This window comes from Aotus nancymaae, unplaced genomic scaffold (genome assembly GCF_030222135.1).
Source record: "Aotus nancymaae isolate 86718 unplaced genomic scaffold, 86718_ANA_hifiasm-v0.15.2.pri h1tg000019l, whole genome shotgun sequence".
Classification (NCBI taxonomy): domain Eukaryota; kingdom Metazoa; phylum Chordata; class Mammalia; order Primates; family Aotidae; genus Aotus; species Aotus nancymaae.
In genome coordinates, this window is record NW_026988431.1 from 1,075,910 (window position 1) to 1,092,627 (window position 16,718).

General features: G+C 47.0%; 1 protein-coding gene across 5 annotated transcripts in view; it reads right to left on the minus strand.

Moving 5' to 3' along the window:
• Positions 1-15,517, minus strand: part of CRTAP (cartilage associated protein) — a 37,116-nt gene extending 21,599 nt beyond the window's left edge. For 4 of the 5 annotated variants that reach the window (XR_010343429.1, XM_064378580.1, XM_064378579.1 and 1 more), the window contains exons 1-3: positions 15,047-15,517; positions 10,714-10,863; positions 7,337-7,508 (exon numbers count right to left, since the gene is read on the minus strand). Coding sequence is in view for 4 of the 5 variants with exons in the window: in XM_064378580.1 (XP_064234650.1) it covers positions 7,337-7,508; positions 10,714-10,863; positions 15,047-15,517 (793 nt within the window). In the remaining variant the exon portion in view is untranslated. The remainder of the gene's footprint in view (positions 1-7,336; positions 7,509-10,713; positions 10,864-15,046) is intronic. The other variant, XM_064378581.1, reaches the window with a different exon arrangement.
• Positions 15,518-16,718: the final 1,201 nt, after the last annotated feature.

Sequence of the window (16,718 nt, forward strand, 5' to 3'; positions counted from 1 at the left end):
CCATGACTCGGTGCCCTTCCCCGACAGCGCAACAGAACCTAAGGGGACACAGGACAATATCAGGACAGCATGCTACAGAATCGTGGTGAGATTTAGGGCCCAAAGCAGGACCTGTCCCATAAGGACAGAGGGGGAGCCTATAAACTACCAAGGTGTACTCAGTACTCCGACCCAGGACATGAGAGTGGCTCACAGAGTTGGAAGAAACCTACACCCCACCTAGGAGATCTGGGAGTGGGGAAGTGTGTGAAAGAGGCAGTTCCAAGAGGGACCAACGTGGGGAGTGGTATGTGTGGGGGCCACAGGTCTCAGCACAGACTGTACGCTCCGAGTGAAGTGTGGGACGCACCAGGACTGGGGCGATCTGCATATAGCTTAGGGAGAGGCCCACGATCTAGGTACTGTGGTGGAGGAACCCTCCACTAACACTAAGCGGCATCTGGAAACTTCCAAGGGGAAGACAATCTAATTGCTCTGAAGTGAAAGGATGTGTGTATTGCGCTATAATTGGGAGGAAAATGAGTGGAAAGTCGTCGAAACCTTCCCCGTTAGACTGTATGTTAAAGAACTTTAAGAAGGGTTATTCGGGGGATTATGGAACCAAGTTGAGCCCCCAGAGGTTGAGGTTGAGAACTCACTGAGATAGAGCAGCCCTCTTTTGTTGTCGGGTGGCCGGCTGAAGACACTATAGATAGGGAAACAGCTGGCCGTGTATTTAGGGGGTGACTGGAGTCGGAGAACAGCCAGGGCATCTGGACCAATTCCCTATATTGACTCATGGCCAAATATAGTTCAAACCTGACCTGCGTGGCTGCAGCCCTATTTGGCAGATTATTGCAAAAACACTTGCAGCATGAGCCGAGTCAAAAGTGACAGAGAATTCAGCTTCACAGTCAGCTGCAAGAGCAAAAGGAGAGATGCAGGAAAAGTCAGTTCTGCAGGCACCGCCAGAGGAGATAGAAGCCCCTCCTCTCTATCCTTCTTTACCAAGGGAGTCAAGTTCAGATGGTGACATACCCCAGGCTTCACCTAGAAGGGAGGAATCTGAGCCCCTGCCCCAGGAAGTCAGACAGGAAAGTCAGGATGATCAAGCAGGCCACCTTTGATCTGGACGCATCAGAGCTATGCAAATGCCCCTCCAAGAAACATGGGGACCTATCTACTGTGATGATCAGGGCCAGATCCAAGGGGGTCAACCGACTCTTGTTTACCAGCATTTTTCAACCTCCTAAACTGGAAACACCAACTCCCTCCTACACGGAGAAGACCCAGGCATTCACAGATCTGATGCAGTCCATTTCTCAAATACACAATCCAACTTGGCCAGTTTGCAAGTAGCTTCCCCTAACACCGCTTAACAACGAGGAGTGCTGAAGGGTCACTCAGGCAGCCCTTTGCTGGCTAGAGAGCAGTGCGCCAGAGGACACCGATAATGTCCAGGCATATGCTCAAAACCAGTTCCCAGAACAGACCCACACTGGGACCCAAATGATGTAACCCAGTTTCAGCACCTGCAGAGACACCGAGAGGTGCTCCTGCAAGGGCTGTGAGTGGGTGAAAGAGAAGTATTGCAGGAAGTTAGGAAAGTCCCAGTCAGTTCTATGAGGGACTCTGTGACACATTCCGGCTTTACACTCCGTTTGACCCTGAGGCTGCTGAGCATCAGCACATGGTGAACACAGCATTTGTAGGGCAAGCCCGGGGGGACAGTAGACAGAAATTACAAAAGCTAGTAGGTTCTACAGGCATGAATGCCCCCAGCTTACAGAAGTGGCTACCAAGGTGCACGTTAATGGTGATGAAGAGGTAAAGAGGGAAGCTGATCAGAGGTTTTAAAGACAGGCTGATCTATTAGTGGAAGCCTTCACAGAACAAGAAGTGGGCATGGCAAGGGGGCGTGGACATGGCAAGGGGGCATGGACATGGGTGCAGACGTGGTCGTGGAAGGGGCCAAGTCGGGCCAAGGCTTGAAAGCCAGCCAAGGCTAGATAAGGATCAGTGTTCATGGTGCAAAAAGAAAAGACGCTGGAAAAATGCATGCCCCAAGGGCAAGGAAGAAACGGCAGCGACTATAAGACTGGAAAACTGCCAGTCAGAGGCCATCGTGCCCCAGGAGAGTTGGACACTGGCCAGGCGCAGGACGCAGTGGCTCGCACCTGTAATCCCAGCACTTTCAAATCAACCAATTGCGTACGGACCATGAGGCAACTGCTTATCAGACCTGGAAAGGATGGTCTCCAGACTCCCTTTTTGAGAATCTTACTAATATTGCCAACCGAAAAGCCTAAAGTGAGGCCAGGCGTGGTGGCTCATGCCTGTAATCCCAGCACTTTGGGAGGCTGAGGCGGGTGGATCACTTGAGGTCAGGAGTTTGAGACCAGCCTGGCCAACATATTGAAACCCCATTTCTACTAAAAATACAAAAATTACCCAGGTGTGGTGGCAGGTGCCTGTAATCCCAGCTACTCAGGAGGCTGAGACACGAGAATCACTTGAACCAGGGGAGCGGAAGTTACAGTGAGCCAAGATTGTGCCACTGCACCCCAGCCTGGGGAACAGAGCAAGACTCTGTCTCAAAATAATAATAATACCTAAAGTTATCCATTGCAATATTACGTGTGATAGGAAAAGACTAGAACAACCCAAATGTCTATCAGATAGTTGAATAAACTACAGTACTTCACACACTCACTCCAGCAGAGTGCCTGACAACAAAGAGTAACACGATCCCTGTGTACGCATTTGCACGTCATTCGGTGGAAGAAGCAAAGAAGAGAAGAGTATATGGTACCCATTCCATAAAAAGAAACAAACACAAAAACAAGAAAATATATGTTTATATACATACACGAACATTATAGAAAAAATGACGCAGGCAAGAATTTTCCATAGACACTAAATCAGCAGGCGGTGGGAGGGGAGGGCGGAGCTTGATGAGCAGCAAGTTGTCATGGTCTTGCTATGAATAAATAATTTCAAAAGTAAAACCACTAACTGTACTGTGGAAAAACTAAAAACTAGAAAATACCTTAAATGCTTAAAAATTAACATCAACAATAAGGGGGCCAACAAACACCATACAGACCTTGACACGGTCCGCTGAGGAGGACATTTATATAGCGGTCCAGCCAAAAACACACAACCCGAATGTGAGTGTGAAGACACATCACAGAAACCCAAACTGAGGAATGTTTATAAAGTAATTAGCCTATATTCTTAAACTATATCCTTGGCATAAAAAGACAAAGAAAGGCCAAAGGATTGTTCCAGATTAAAGAATACTAAAGGAAGATGACAAACAAATAGGAAACATGATTCTGAACTAGAACCTGTCCCAGGAAGAAAACTGGTGCTGGAAAGATTACTGTGACAGTTGACAAAATGGGAATATGAACTACAGATTGAATAAAAGGATTGCTTCTAGTATATTAAGTTTCCTGAATTTAATCACTATGGATATTTCGATAATATTGTTGTTCACAGGAAACAAACTGAAGTGTTATGGGGTAAAGGGTAATAATGCATGCCACCTACTTCTAAATAGTTCTGAAATAAAAATAATTATACACAGCCGGGTACGGTGGCTCACACCTATAACCCCAGCACTTTGGGAGGGCAAGGCAGGTGGATGACTTGAGGTCAGGAGTTTGGGACCAGCCTGACCAGCACAGCGAAATCCCATCTCTACTAAAAATACCAAAAACTAGCCATGTATGGTGACACCTGCCAGTAGTTCCAGCTACTCAGGAGGCTGAGGCAGGAGAATCCCTTGAACTGGGAGGCAGAGGTTGCAGTGAGCTGAGATCGCACCACTGCACTCCAGCCTAGGCGACAGAGCAAAACTCCATCTCAAAAATAAAATAAAATAATAACAATAATTATACACACAGGACATATGGAGAGAGTGATAAAGTAAACTTGGCACAATCGATGGTACAAGTTGGTGAATCTAGGTAAGGTGTACATGAGAGTTCTTTGTACGATTCTTCCGACTTCTCTACAAGTGTGAAATTATTTAAAAATAAAAAGAAACTCTAAATATCTATATATCCATACTGTGAGAGGAAAATCAATCTCAGGACCCCAAAATCACTAAGCCAAAGGGAAATGTCAATCTGGGAACCATGTAGGGCAAACTTCAAACTTGTTTCCCATCCTATTCCTAAAGTAAGATAGCTACAAAGATTAAAAAAAAAAAGCTACAAATTTCTCTTCCCCCTGCACCCTGATAGAGTATCGCTCTTTTGCCAGGCGCCAGGTTGGAGTGCAGTGGCGCGATCTTGGCTCACTGCAACCTCCGCCTTCCGGCTTCAAGCATTTCTCCTGACTCAGCCTCCCGAGTAGCTGGGATTACAGGCACGTGCCACCAGGCCCAGCTAATTTTTGTATTTTAGCAGAGATGGGGTTTCATTATGTTGGCCAGGATGGTCTCAATCTCTTGACCTCGTGATCCGGCTGCCTCGGCCTCCCAAAGTGCTGGTATTACAGGCGTGAGCCACCGTGCCTGGCCACAGATTTCTCTTATAATTTACCCATAAGGAAATTTTTTGTGGGCAAAGGACAAGCAGACCTCAAAGTCACCCCTTTGCTCACATGGGACAAATGCATATCTGATTGTTTGCTTTGCTCTGTTGTTTCACTAAGCCAGACTAAAGCGTAAGTAACTATTCCTGTGAATTTCATATTCAGTGAAAGGCTAATCAGAAACTCAAAAAAAATGCAACCGTTTGTCTCTTACCTACCTATGACCTGGAAACTCCCTCCCCACTTAAGGTTGTCCTGCCTTCTGGACTGAACCAATGTACATCTTACATATATTGATTGATGTCTCATGTCTCCCTAAAATGTATAAAACCAAACTGTGCCCTGAGTACCTTGGGCATATGTTGTTAGGACCTCCTGAGGCTGTGTCATGAGTACATTCTTAACCTTGGCAAAATACACTTCCTAAATTGATTGAGACTTGTCTCAGACACTCTGATTTATAATACACGTATCTTAGCTGTATCAAAGATAGATGGAGAGAGACGGCAGATGTTATGTGCCTCCTGATGGAAGAACTCAGCTATGAAGCAGTCGACTCCCACCAAAAAACCCCCCAAAACAAAATCAAATCAAGACTGTCCAAGCCTCTATGTCCAATTACTGATTTACAAGAAATATAGAAGACAGAGGAACATGAGAATACGGTCAGCAAAACCCAGACACTGGGAATTTCTACGGGACAAAAAATGCAGGTCCTTCAACAGCAAGGGGGAAAAGACATGGCAGGAGAACCTATGGATTAAACGAGACTAAAAGATAACCAGCTTGCTACAACGTGGATGAAACATGACGACATTATGCCGAGTGAAATGAGCTAGTCACAAAAAGGCAAATACTGTATGACTCCACTTACATGATGTATCTAGAGTAGTCAAATTCACCAAGACAGAAAGTAGAAAGGTCATTGCCAGTGGCTGGGGGAAGGGGAAATGGGCAGTTACTGCATTTTTACAGAGTTTCAATTTGGGGAAACATAAAAAGTGCTGGAGATGGACGGTGCTGATGGTCGCAATGCCACTGGAGGGTACATTGAATGACAGTTAAAACAATAAAGTTCATATTATGTATATTTTACTGCAGTACAAATTTTCAAAAGATAACCCATCGCAATGGATGGACGTTATTTGGATCCTGATTCAAACGAACGGTAAATTAAAGGCACATACACATATTTATGACATTTCTGAAATAATTACTACACTATTTAGGTATTTAATGATGACATCAAAGAACGACTGTTAAAATTCTACAGGTGTAATAGTGTGTTGTTCTGTTTAAAAAACAAAGAGTCCTTACCTTCTAAAGGCATATACTCAAGTATTACAAATGAAATAATATGGCATCTGGAATTTGCTTCAAAATAATATGAGAGGAAAAGTAGGTGGGAATTAGATGAAGACAAAGCGGCCATGAGTTGCCAATCACGAAGTTAGGTCATGGGTACATGGCGGTTTATTATACTCCTCTCTGCTTTTGTATATGTTTAAAATTTTCCATTATGAAAAGTTTTCTTAAGGCAAAAACAAAACAAAACAAAAAAAACCCTACTTTGTAGAAAGAGATTAATGAATAAAAAGTGACTGAAAAAAGATAAAATCGAAAACCCTGGATTCAATAACTTTAAAAGAGCTTCTGTAATCCCAGCACTTTGGAAGGCCGAGGCAGGCAGATCAAGAGGCCAGGAGATGACACTATCTGGGCTAACACGATGAAACCCCGTCTCTACTAAAAATATAAAAAATTAGCTGGGTGCAATGGCATGCGCCTGTAATGCTAGCTACTGGGGAGGCTGAGGCATGAAAATCGCTTGAACCTGGAAGGTGGAGGTTGCAGTGAGCCGAGATCACGCCACTGCACTGCAGCCTGGGTGACAGGGTGAGACTTCGTCTCAAAAAATAAATAAATAAAAGAGTTTCTCTACTGCAGGATTTCTAAGGGCCTTTAACCATGAAAGTGCACAGTGATTCTTCAAGAGGGAGACGCAGTGCTCAGCCCATTCCAGACTTATTTAACAAGTATACAGATACAGGGTACAGTCCGGATTTTACTTATCTAGTCCTTTCTGGGAGGTACAGTTCTAGGATCAGTGTTCTCAAACCGCTTTGGGAAAGAGCCTCCCTTAGCCATGTCCCAATTTCTGGAAGGACGCTGCCCAGTAGAGGCACTTGGGAAATATCTATGCACTATGGAGAAATCTGGGCTACTTAAGCATAGAGTTTTACATTTTCTTCCTTTCTTTATTTTTCCTTTGTGTTTTCCAAACTTCCTAGAATGGGCATACATTCTTTTATAATCAAAGAAGAGACTTAATTTTTAATCAGATTTAAATTTTAATCAGATTTAAATTTTAATCTTTTAAAATCAGAGAAGAGATTTTTAATTTCAAAAAGTTGCCTTAGTGATGGCCACTTAAGGGTTCATTCTACCTTTGTCTGTGTTGGAAAATTCCTGTAATCAAAGTTATCTCAGTAGCATGAGTCACTGAGGTGCCCTTGGGCCCATTTTTATTTTTCAAAATTCCTGTAGGAAATCTGTAAGCAGGTGGGGCAGATACAGAATTCTACCTTGGCAGGCCTGTGCTTGAACCTTCTCTCAGTGATCTCACTAGAAGCCCCTGCCAAGTCAAAGGCTTATCTATGCAGGTGGCGACTACCCTCAGTTACCCATTAATAAATGAGCTCAAAAGTTCCTCAGAGGCCACTCCAGGCATCTAGAAGGCATGCAGGCAGAAAGCAGACATCTAGGGAAGACTATTCCACGGGAGTACCAAGCCCACTGACCCACCACCAACCTGCTATGGAAAGGTAGAAGTCCTTGAAGTCCTTGATCTCCCTGGAACCCTCGCAGGCTGCGAGACACTCGTAAAAGGCCTTGAAGAAGTCGGGAAGGGCCAGCTCCATGTCTGTGATGGACGTTCTCCAGTTCTCACCATTGTACGCCCGCACTGCTCGGATGAACAGGCTCTGAAAAGCAAGGAGAAGCCAGTGAAGCTTGTTCCTGGGCGTGAAGGGAGACATCCGTGAACTCTCGAAGGGAATCAAGACCACCAAGCTCGCTCTCGTTAGTTCTGAAGAAGCCACACTGGCCCTTAGAGCAGCCAATCAGGGAGTTACTTTATACACAGATTTTTCTACTCTGCTGACGATGGGTATGCTTCTTATTTAGTTCAATTCAAAAAGTAGCAGGCACCTGATGATAAAATCAAGTTTGAATCAAGGAAAATGGGAAAACTATGACAGAGATCAGATCAGCAGCTGCCCAGGAGTCAGGGGTTACAGGAAAAACTTGCTCAGGGGTGGTGAAAATATTCTACGTTGTGACTATGGTGGCAGGTACAGGACTGGATGTATTTGTCCAAACTTACTGAATTATACACTTAAAATTGGTAAATACATTGTAAATAAATGATACCTCAAGAAAGCTGGTTTTTAAAATGGAACGAAGGAAAAAATACAAGTTTGAGAGCAGGTATATTAGTCTGTTCTCACACTGCTGTAAAGAAATGCCTCCATCTGGCCAATATAGCACAACCCCATCTCTACTAAAAATACAAAAATTAGCCAGGTGTTGGTCACACGCCTGTAGTCCCAGCTACTCAGGAGGCTGAGGCACAAGAATCACTTGAACACAGGAGGCGGAGGTGGCAGTGAGCTGAGATCGTGCCACTGCACTCCAGCCTGGGTGACAGAGAAGACTCTGGAAAAAAAAAAACACTGAGACTAGGTAATTTATAAATAAAAGATGTTTAACTGATTCATGGTTCTGCAGGCTATACATGAAGCATACCAGCTTCTGCTTCTGGGGAGGCCTCAGGAAACTTACAATCATGGCAGAAGGCAAATGAGATGAGGAGCAGCACTTCACATGGCCAGAGAAGAAAGAAGGGGTAGGGGGAGGTGCTACACACTTTTAAACAACCAGGTCTCACGATAACTCACTCACTCACTATCATGAGAACAGCACACAAGGGATGGTGCTAAACCATTCATGAAAGTTCCACCCCCATAATCCAATCAGCTCCCACCCGGCCCCACCTCCAACACTGAGGATTACAATTCCACGTGAGATTTAGGTGGGGACACAGATCCGATCCATGTCAGCAGGTGTCTGTGACCCCACTTCCTCCAACGATGCAGGATAAACAGAAGTGCCATGCATCAGCACTAGTTACCAGGAAGGGCAACCACGTGCCAGAGAGTGGAAACTTCAAGGACTTTCTGCTAATTGTTGATCAGACTCAAAATAAGAGAAGTAACTAGGACCAAGGAAGCAGCTTGGTCTCCAAGAAATAAGTAGAGATCCTGGATACACACAAAACCTGCTAACTTGCAGAGGCCAGGACAGGCCCTGAATAAGCATGGGGCCCTCCATTTGGAGTTCCTTCTCAGCTGCTCCTGAATGGGGGTATCTGAGGGCCCCCCTTGGACCTAGAATTTTCACCAAGCTTAAGGCCTCAGGTAAAGAGGTTGGATTTTCTTAAACCTCCTGGGCAGGCAGCATCCCCTGGAAATAAGACGGGCTGAGAAATGAAGGAGCGTTTCTGAAGCACGCATCAATGAGCAGCAACTCCAGGCAGCTGGTTCCGCAGAAGCAGCGGGGCAGCGGCAGCAGCAGGAAGGAAGCCAAGCAAGAGAGAGGAGCCCCCTGATCAGCCAGGAGAGCAGCCCGGCCACCCCAGAAGGGCTCCAATGAGCGCCAGCAGGACGAGCTGACTTCCAGATGAGCCCAGGGCACTGACCTCATGCACTCAGCTTCGTTCCCCAAACCCTGTGAAAACAACAGTGGAGACAATGAAAATGCATAAATTGCTTTTATGGGAGAATGGAGCGGGAGCAAGCAGCAGATAAGACTTCAACAACTTTTGGAAAGACAGAAAGCAAAATAGTCAGAAAGGAGGGGTCAGAGGGGAAACAAGCTATCCGTCCATTGGCATGTGCAGGCGTGAGGGACCACGGAAGGCTGGGGTTAGGCATGGAACTGGAAGCAGGACTGCAAGTTTGAACAGGCTGTTTGCTGGAGCCCTGGGTCCGCTCCCAGGACCCACCTGCCCACCCAAGGATCACATCTCCCAAAGCCACTCTTCACCAGAGACTGGTAGTTTATTCTAGAGGTTTAAGAAAATCCAACCTCTTTACCTGAGGCCTTAAGCTTGGTGAAAATTCTAGGTCCAAGGGGGGCCCTCAGATACCCCCATTCAGGAGCAGCTGAGAAGGAACTTTACCCATAAAGGCTGAGGAATCAGGGACCAGACAGCAGAGGTCAAGGTGGAGGCATGAGGCTAAAAATCAGGAAGCAGGTGAAGTCTTCTGACTCACCTGGGAGACCCCATTCCACTCCCCAGCCTGGCTCTCAGACACCAGCAGATGAGCCTGGGCACCAGGGCTGGTGGAGTCTTCCCTGGAAAACTGACAGATATCCCCAAAAGAGACTTCCACACATACATTTTCCATACCAGTGAAAAAGTGAGCCTGCGGTCTGAGCACTCTACAGAAAACCCTGTGGTCAGGCCTTGGGAATATAGCTCCTAGTGGATATTTTCTACATATTCCCGTTTTCAACAATGCCCTACCCTTACCTGCTACCCAGGCCCCCAGTGCCTGAGTCCCAGAAGGCCTTGACAATAGCGAGTGCTCAAAAGGCTGAGGTCCTTCTTTCTTACTGTTCTTATAACTAATTCTCATCAGATCTTTTCTTCGTCGATGCGTGAATTTAAGTATCCTCTACTCTGCACATCAGCCTTCCTTACTCCTCTTTGTTTTCGACCTTAATATATTTGGGGTGTGTCTGTATGCATGTGTGTACAAAACTATATGCCTCCTTGTTTCATCAAAACGGGAGATTCATGTTTCTATTTCTTGTGTGCCTGGTCATTTTTAGATTACTTCCAAGATACGGCTTTAATCTATCCTCTTAAAACTAAATGATTAAATGACCATATTTCTAAAATGTAGCATTTAAAGGGAACATGACAAAATCATCACAGCATGCAAAATGTCATTCTTAAATGGATCACTTTGTGCTAAAAGTCAGTCATTTCTATTGTCATAATATTCAGCAAATGTCACCAAAAATCACTCAAGGTCCTTAGCTATCAGTAGCTGCTCATGGAGAGACATTTCTTTAACAGTCCACATTGCCACTAGCTGCCACGTGAAAATCTGCATATACCTCATATGACTTGGTTTCCAGGTCTTTAATGTAGTCCTCAGCACCAGGCAGGCTCTTATAATACGCCATGTTCCTCTTCATCATTTCATCATCAGGATGCTTCAGTAGAAAGGTGTGGGCAGCTGCGATGGCTTTTGGGATATTATTTGCCTAAGGACAAAGAACAGAAAAGCTACTCCACAGATGCTGAGAGGTAATTCGTGTGAAACAAGAATATCTGCTCAGTCCTTCAGAAACTTTATGTTGCTGTGATAACCTTTCCAGCTAAAGCTTCTGCAGTTTCCGGGGCCCCTCAAGACCAAGTCCGGCCACTGTGAGATGAGTGTTGATTTTCTGAAAGCGACTGTCCGGATGACCTTGGTATGCCTTTCCCAGTCTACTCTGCGCGGGCTACGCCTGTCGGTGCCCCAGGAGGCTGGGCTGTGTGGACTATAACAACAGACTCCCTCGCCCTCTGGCTTCCAAAGTGGTTCACCAGTGCGGAGCCCCAGTAGGAGACTGAGGAAGGGAAGAGAGTAAGGTCTGTTATTTCCTCTCCTGGCTCCCTCCCTGCACAGTCATCTTGGGCTGCTATGTCCCTTAGTTGAAGGTCACAGCTCTTCTCAAGGTGGCTCTCGCCAGAGTCTCCCTCCTTCCAGGTTTCCATCATTGCTCTCTCCCCGGCCCCTCTTGGCCTAGGGGTGGTCATATCCCACTGCTACCACCCCTGGGGCACGACACTATCCCTCGTGGATTCCCCACGCACAGCACACACCTTTGTATATAACCATCTTCTTCGACGTTCCTCCAGTCACCCAGCATTACTGCACCAAATCTCTTCCACTGGAACCTTGACAAATACACTGTTTTCCCAAATCTCCACAGATCTTCTGCTAACATTCTCATGAGCCCACCACCTCCTCACTTATTCATCCATTCACGCAGCAAATTCATGTCCCATTACAAGAGCACCATTTCTAGGATGTGGGTCTATAACAATAAGCAAAACAGGAAAAAAAAATCCCTGCCTGCATGGACCGTATATTCTGTCCAGTTCTCCGTCTCCCAGTGGCCTCTTAAGAGCCTCTCTGTTGTGTTAGTTCTGGGTTCTGTCTTCTTGTGTTTTACGCCACCCTGCAATCACAGCCGGCATGTCTATTTCCCCCATTGGACTATGATCCTCGGGGGACCCAGCTGTGTGTCATTCATTGTCTGAATTCCTGGTGTCTCACACAGTCCTCAGGACAAGGAAAGTATCTGTGATTTGAACATAATGACCATATAATAAAATATATTCATATTTTCCTCTCTTTGCCCCTTTCTCTTCTCTCCATTGAAGTGGGGGCCAATGATTCTGAGTTTCGCTGCCTCAGGGGAGGCAGGTGTCTGGTCAGAACCAGCACCTTTTTTCATCTGAAAAAAGCCTGTGCTCATGGAAGAACCTGGCAGGTTTGAGGAGAGGAAGAAACGAGAGGAGCTGCAGGAAGAAGCCAACTGGCCTGGAAGAAGAAGAGGGAGAAAGGGAGTCTCCCAGGCTAGGAAACAAGTTCCCCTTGGGATCTGTGGGAGCGGCAGGCCTGAGGGCCCCGGAGCTTCAGGGCTGGCACTTACCGGCAGTGTCCAAGAGGGCAGAAGTCCTCAGGGAGAACAGGTGTGTAATGGCGGGGGGGCGCTCAAGAGGGCAGGCAAATAGGGATACAGAGGCCTCCCTGTGGGGACACATGACCACCAACTAGAGATTCCCCCACGCTATGGACTCTTGACACACGTGGTAGGGAGAAGGGCAGGTACCCGTGTATGTGCACAGAGACTCAGCCAATCCAGAGGGGCACTCCGAGGCAGGAATTAGGGGATTTGGCTTAGACAGAGAAAATACCCTAGATTGCTAAGAGTTATCGGAGAGCATGTATCTGTACCAAATTGCCCCAGAATAGGAACCAAGTCATTTTGAGACAAGGCAGTGGCCACATCAGAGAAGCGGTGGGTGGTGATGAGAACAGACTCCCGGACATCAATGCTGATGTTTTGGGAATGCCAGTTAGTGGCTTGTGGCAGGGCTGCCTTTGAAACAGCCCTACAGAGAGCTTCACACTCCTGGCTGGAAAAAGGCTATAGTCTTCAGCCAGAAGGAAGGGCGAGGGTATGAATGTTGCCTTTTAAAGCACTGGCCAGTGGAATTAGAGTTGCTAATTCTTAGAACACTTAGAAAGAGGGGCACAGAGGCCAGGTATGGTGGCTCACACCTGTAATCCCAGCACTTTGGGAGGCTGAGGCAGGTAGATCACTTGAGGTCAGGAGTTCAAGAACAGCCTGGCCAACATAGGGTGAAACCCTATCTCTACTAAAAATACAAAAATTAGCTGGGCGTGGTGGCGCATGCCTGTAATCCCACCTACTCAGGAGGCTGAGACACGAGAATCACTTGCACCCGGGAGGCAGAGGTTGCAGTAAGCCGAGATTGTGCCACTGCACTCCAACCTGGGTGACAAAGTGAAACTGTGTCTCAAAAAAAAAAAAAAAAAAGTATATATATACAGACACACATATACAAAGTTGGTACTTTATTGACTTTTAACTAAGTGTTACAAGACCTGTAAAGGGTTTTAAAGAGAAGCTATGACCATCCTAACCTTTTGGGGAAGCCATGATGAAGGAGAAAACCCATGCCTTATGGTTACATTGAGTAAAATGTTCTTCCCCTCCTCCCTATATCGCTTGTTCAAATTCATTCTGTGTATTAAAGAAATCAGAGTTTCTGGTATTCTCTAGGTTTAAAAATAAAATGTTTTCCTCTTGACTATGTGATTTAAGTTTGGTTCAGATCATACTTGCCAAAAGTTATACAAAAAAAGAATTAGATGAGCCATTTTTAGCTTAAAAAATGGTGCTTTGTATGAAACAGCCCTCATTTTCAACATTCTGGAATTTTATTAATCTCATTCCCTACTTCTATTTTAAAACTTTTTTTTCCAGAACAAACATTCACAAAATTGATACTTTATGTAAAACTGTAACTAAGCACAGAAATAACCCAGCTTTTCTCCTCTTGAGGAGTTTTGTGTTATTTTATTGCTCATATGAATACAACATACATGTGGCTCTGTCTCAGCAGAAATACGAAAAACAGATCTTGCAGTCTAGAGACTGAAAACAAAGTTTAAAAACAAAACAAGAAAAATCTTCTACCTTAAGAATCTGGAATATGCCATGAATCTATTTTTGTAGTCATTAAAATAAACACAATATATTCCTTTTAAATCTTTCTCAACCAGAGAAAGCAGAAAGTAAAAGGGCTTTGAGAGGGTTCTTTTAGCCAAACCCTGTGAAGACCCATCAAACTACAGCCTCTTTATCTAATGACAGGAATTCAACCCATTCTTAAAACTTGTGGGTCCTCAGAGTAAGAACCTATAGGATAGAAAACTGCAATTTGTGGCTATTTTTAGCCAGCAATCACAGAGAGAACTTAAGCAGCCATTAAAAGGAGGCAGTGAACTGTGTTAAATTCTAGATGAAAGAGCAAGACATCGGAGAGGGCCAATCTTGATGACTCACGGTGCAGGAGTTCCCCTTTAAGCAGGGACGTGTCCTTGCAAGGAGTCCCTGCCCTTCCTGGCCTCAATTTCGTCCTCTTTAAAAGGGACTAGTCAGCTGTGCGCAATGGCTCACGCCTGTAATCCAAACACCCTGGAAGGCCGAGGCGGGAGGATCACTTGAGTCCAGGAGTTCGAGATCAGCCTGGACAACGTGGGGAAACCCTGTCTCTTCAAAAAATATTTTAAAAATTAGCCGGGCCTGGTGGCGCGCGCCAATAATCCCAGCTACTCAGGAAGCTGAGGTGGAGGATGACCTGAACCTGAGGAGGTCAAGGCTGCAGTGAGCCATGATCGCGCCTCGGCATTGCAGCCTGGGCGACAGTGAGACTCAACAAAAAATAAAAATAAAAGTGACTAGTCGGCTCCTCAGGTCTTCTGCTTTATTATCACAAGTCACCACTCACTTGAGAAAAAAGGCGACTTTAATGGTATATACAGAAAAGAGGCATCTGCCCTCAAATAACAGAACATTTGGGTGCCTGGCGCTGGGCTGCCTTGTGTGTACGTATTCTCTGCCTTAGAGGTACCCTTCAAGAAAGGCATTCTCATCTTCCATTAAGATGAAGGAGAGGCAGGATTTAAAGGAGGCCTTTGGTGGGGCCAGGTGGGAGGGAGCCAGGTCTAGAACTGTAGGTGCAACGCAGCCCCGGGCGCAGGAGCGGGGCCGGGGTCTGGAGGCAGGGGTCAGGGGCGGGGCGTGGTCTGGAGGCGGGGTCAGGGGCGGGGCTGGGGCTGGGGCCGGGGCGGGGCGGACTTGCCTTGAAGTACGCGAACTGCAGGAACTTGTAGGGCTCGCGGCTCTGGAAGTCCGCCAGCACCTCGCGGCTGGGCTGGGACTGGCGGAAGGCGGGTAGGCCCTGCTTGCAGCGCTTGAGGCAGTGCGCGCGGCGCAGCAGGCCCCCGAAGAGGCGCAGCTCGGGATAGCTGGCGAGGCCGGCGGCGGGCTCGGGCCGCTGCGCGGCGCTGCAGTTGCGGTGGCAGAAGGCCTCGCTGTCGCGCAGCAGGCGGTGCAGCCGCAGGCTGATCTCCAGGTAGCCCACGCTCTCGGCCCAGTGCTCGCCGCTGTATTTGTCCAGCGCGTGCCGGTAGGCCGACTCCAGCGGCATCAGCTCGTCCCGTGGGAAGCTGCGGAAGCTGTAGCGCTCGTACTGGGCGCGCCCGGCGCGCAGCGCGCAGCCCACGCACAGCAGCGCCAGCAGCGCCGCGGTCCCCCGGCGCCCCGGCTCCATCGCGCCCCGCGGAAGGAAGGAAGGAAGGAAGGAAGGGAAAAGGGGAGGGAGAAGGAAAGGAAAGAGGACGGCGCGACACGGCGGGCCGAAAGCTTTCGGGGCGGGACGGCAGCCTCCGGCCCGCCCCGTCCGGCCGCCCCTCCCCACCCTGCCGGGGGATCTGGGCGCCAGCTGCCCGCGCAGAGGGGGTGCCCGGGGAAGGCGCGCGGCGCGCTGGTTCCTGCAGGCCGGTGCGTGTGATGGGGCTCTGCCGCTCTTTCACTTGGAGACCGGCCTGCGAGGCCGACACGGCCCTAATAGATAGTAGATTAGCGTTACTGAAACTTTATAATCGCCTGGAAGTTTGTGAAAACGCAGAGTCCTCTGATTCAGAAAGTCTTGGGTGGAGGTCTGAGGATTTGTGTGTTTAACCAGCACCCTGGTGAGGCTACTGCTGCGGATCCACGGGCTGCACTTTGAATAGCGCTGCCCAACCTTTTAGTGAGAGAAAAAGACACTGCAAAAATAAAATTAATAAAGATGTCAGTGGCACTTTGTAAACTGTACAGCTAGTCAGGTGGAAGATGTGCACACCTTATGAATCTGCGACTCCATTCTGTGGAATATGCTGGAGAAACTTGCTCGTGTGCATCAAAAAATATGGGTGGAATGTTAAGGCAGCACTTTTCTAAAAGTCTTTAAACTTTTTAATCTTGAAATAATGTACAAGAAAGTTGCAAAAATAGTACAAAAAGCTTCTATATATCCTTCATCAAGACTCACAAGTTGCTGACGTTATACCACATTTCTATCTTTACGTTTTTTTCTGACTCAGATAGGTTGCGTACATCAGGCCCACGGTCCCTTAGTGGTTTTTGTTTGTTTGTTTGTTGAGACAGAATAGTACTCTGTTGCCAGGCTGGAGTGCAGTGACGTGATCTTTGCTCACTGCAACCTCCGCCTCCCGGGTTCAGCCTCCTGAGTAGCTGAGATCACAGGCATGCGCCACCACGCGTGGCTAATTTTTCTGTTTTTTTTTTTTTTTTTTAGTAGAGACGAGGTTTCGCCGTGTTTGCCAGGCTGGTCTTGAACTCCTGACCTCAGGTAATCCACCTGCCTCGACCTCCCAAAGGCTGGGATTACAGGCGTGAGCCACCGCTCCCGGCCTTTTAGTCTTTCAGTATGTGTGTCCTAAGAATGAAACTACCAATCAAATTTAGGA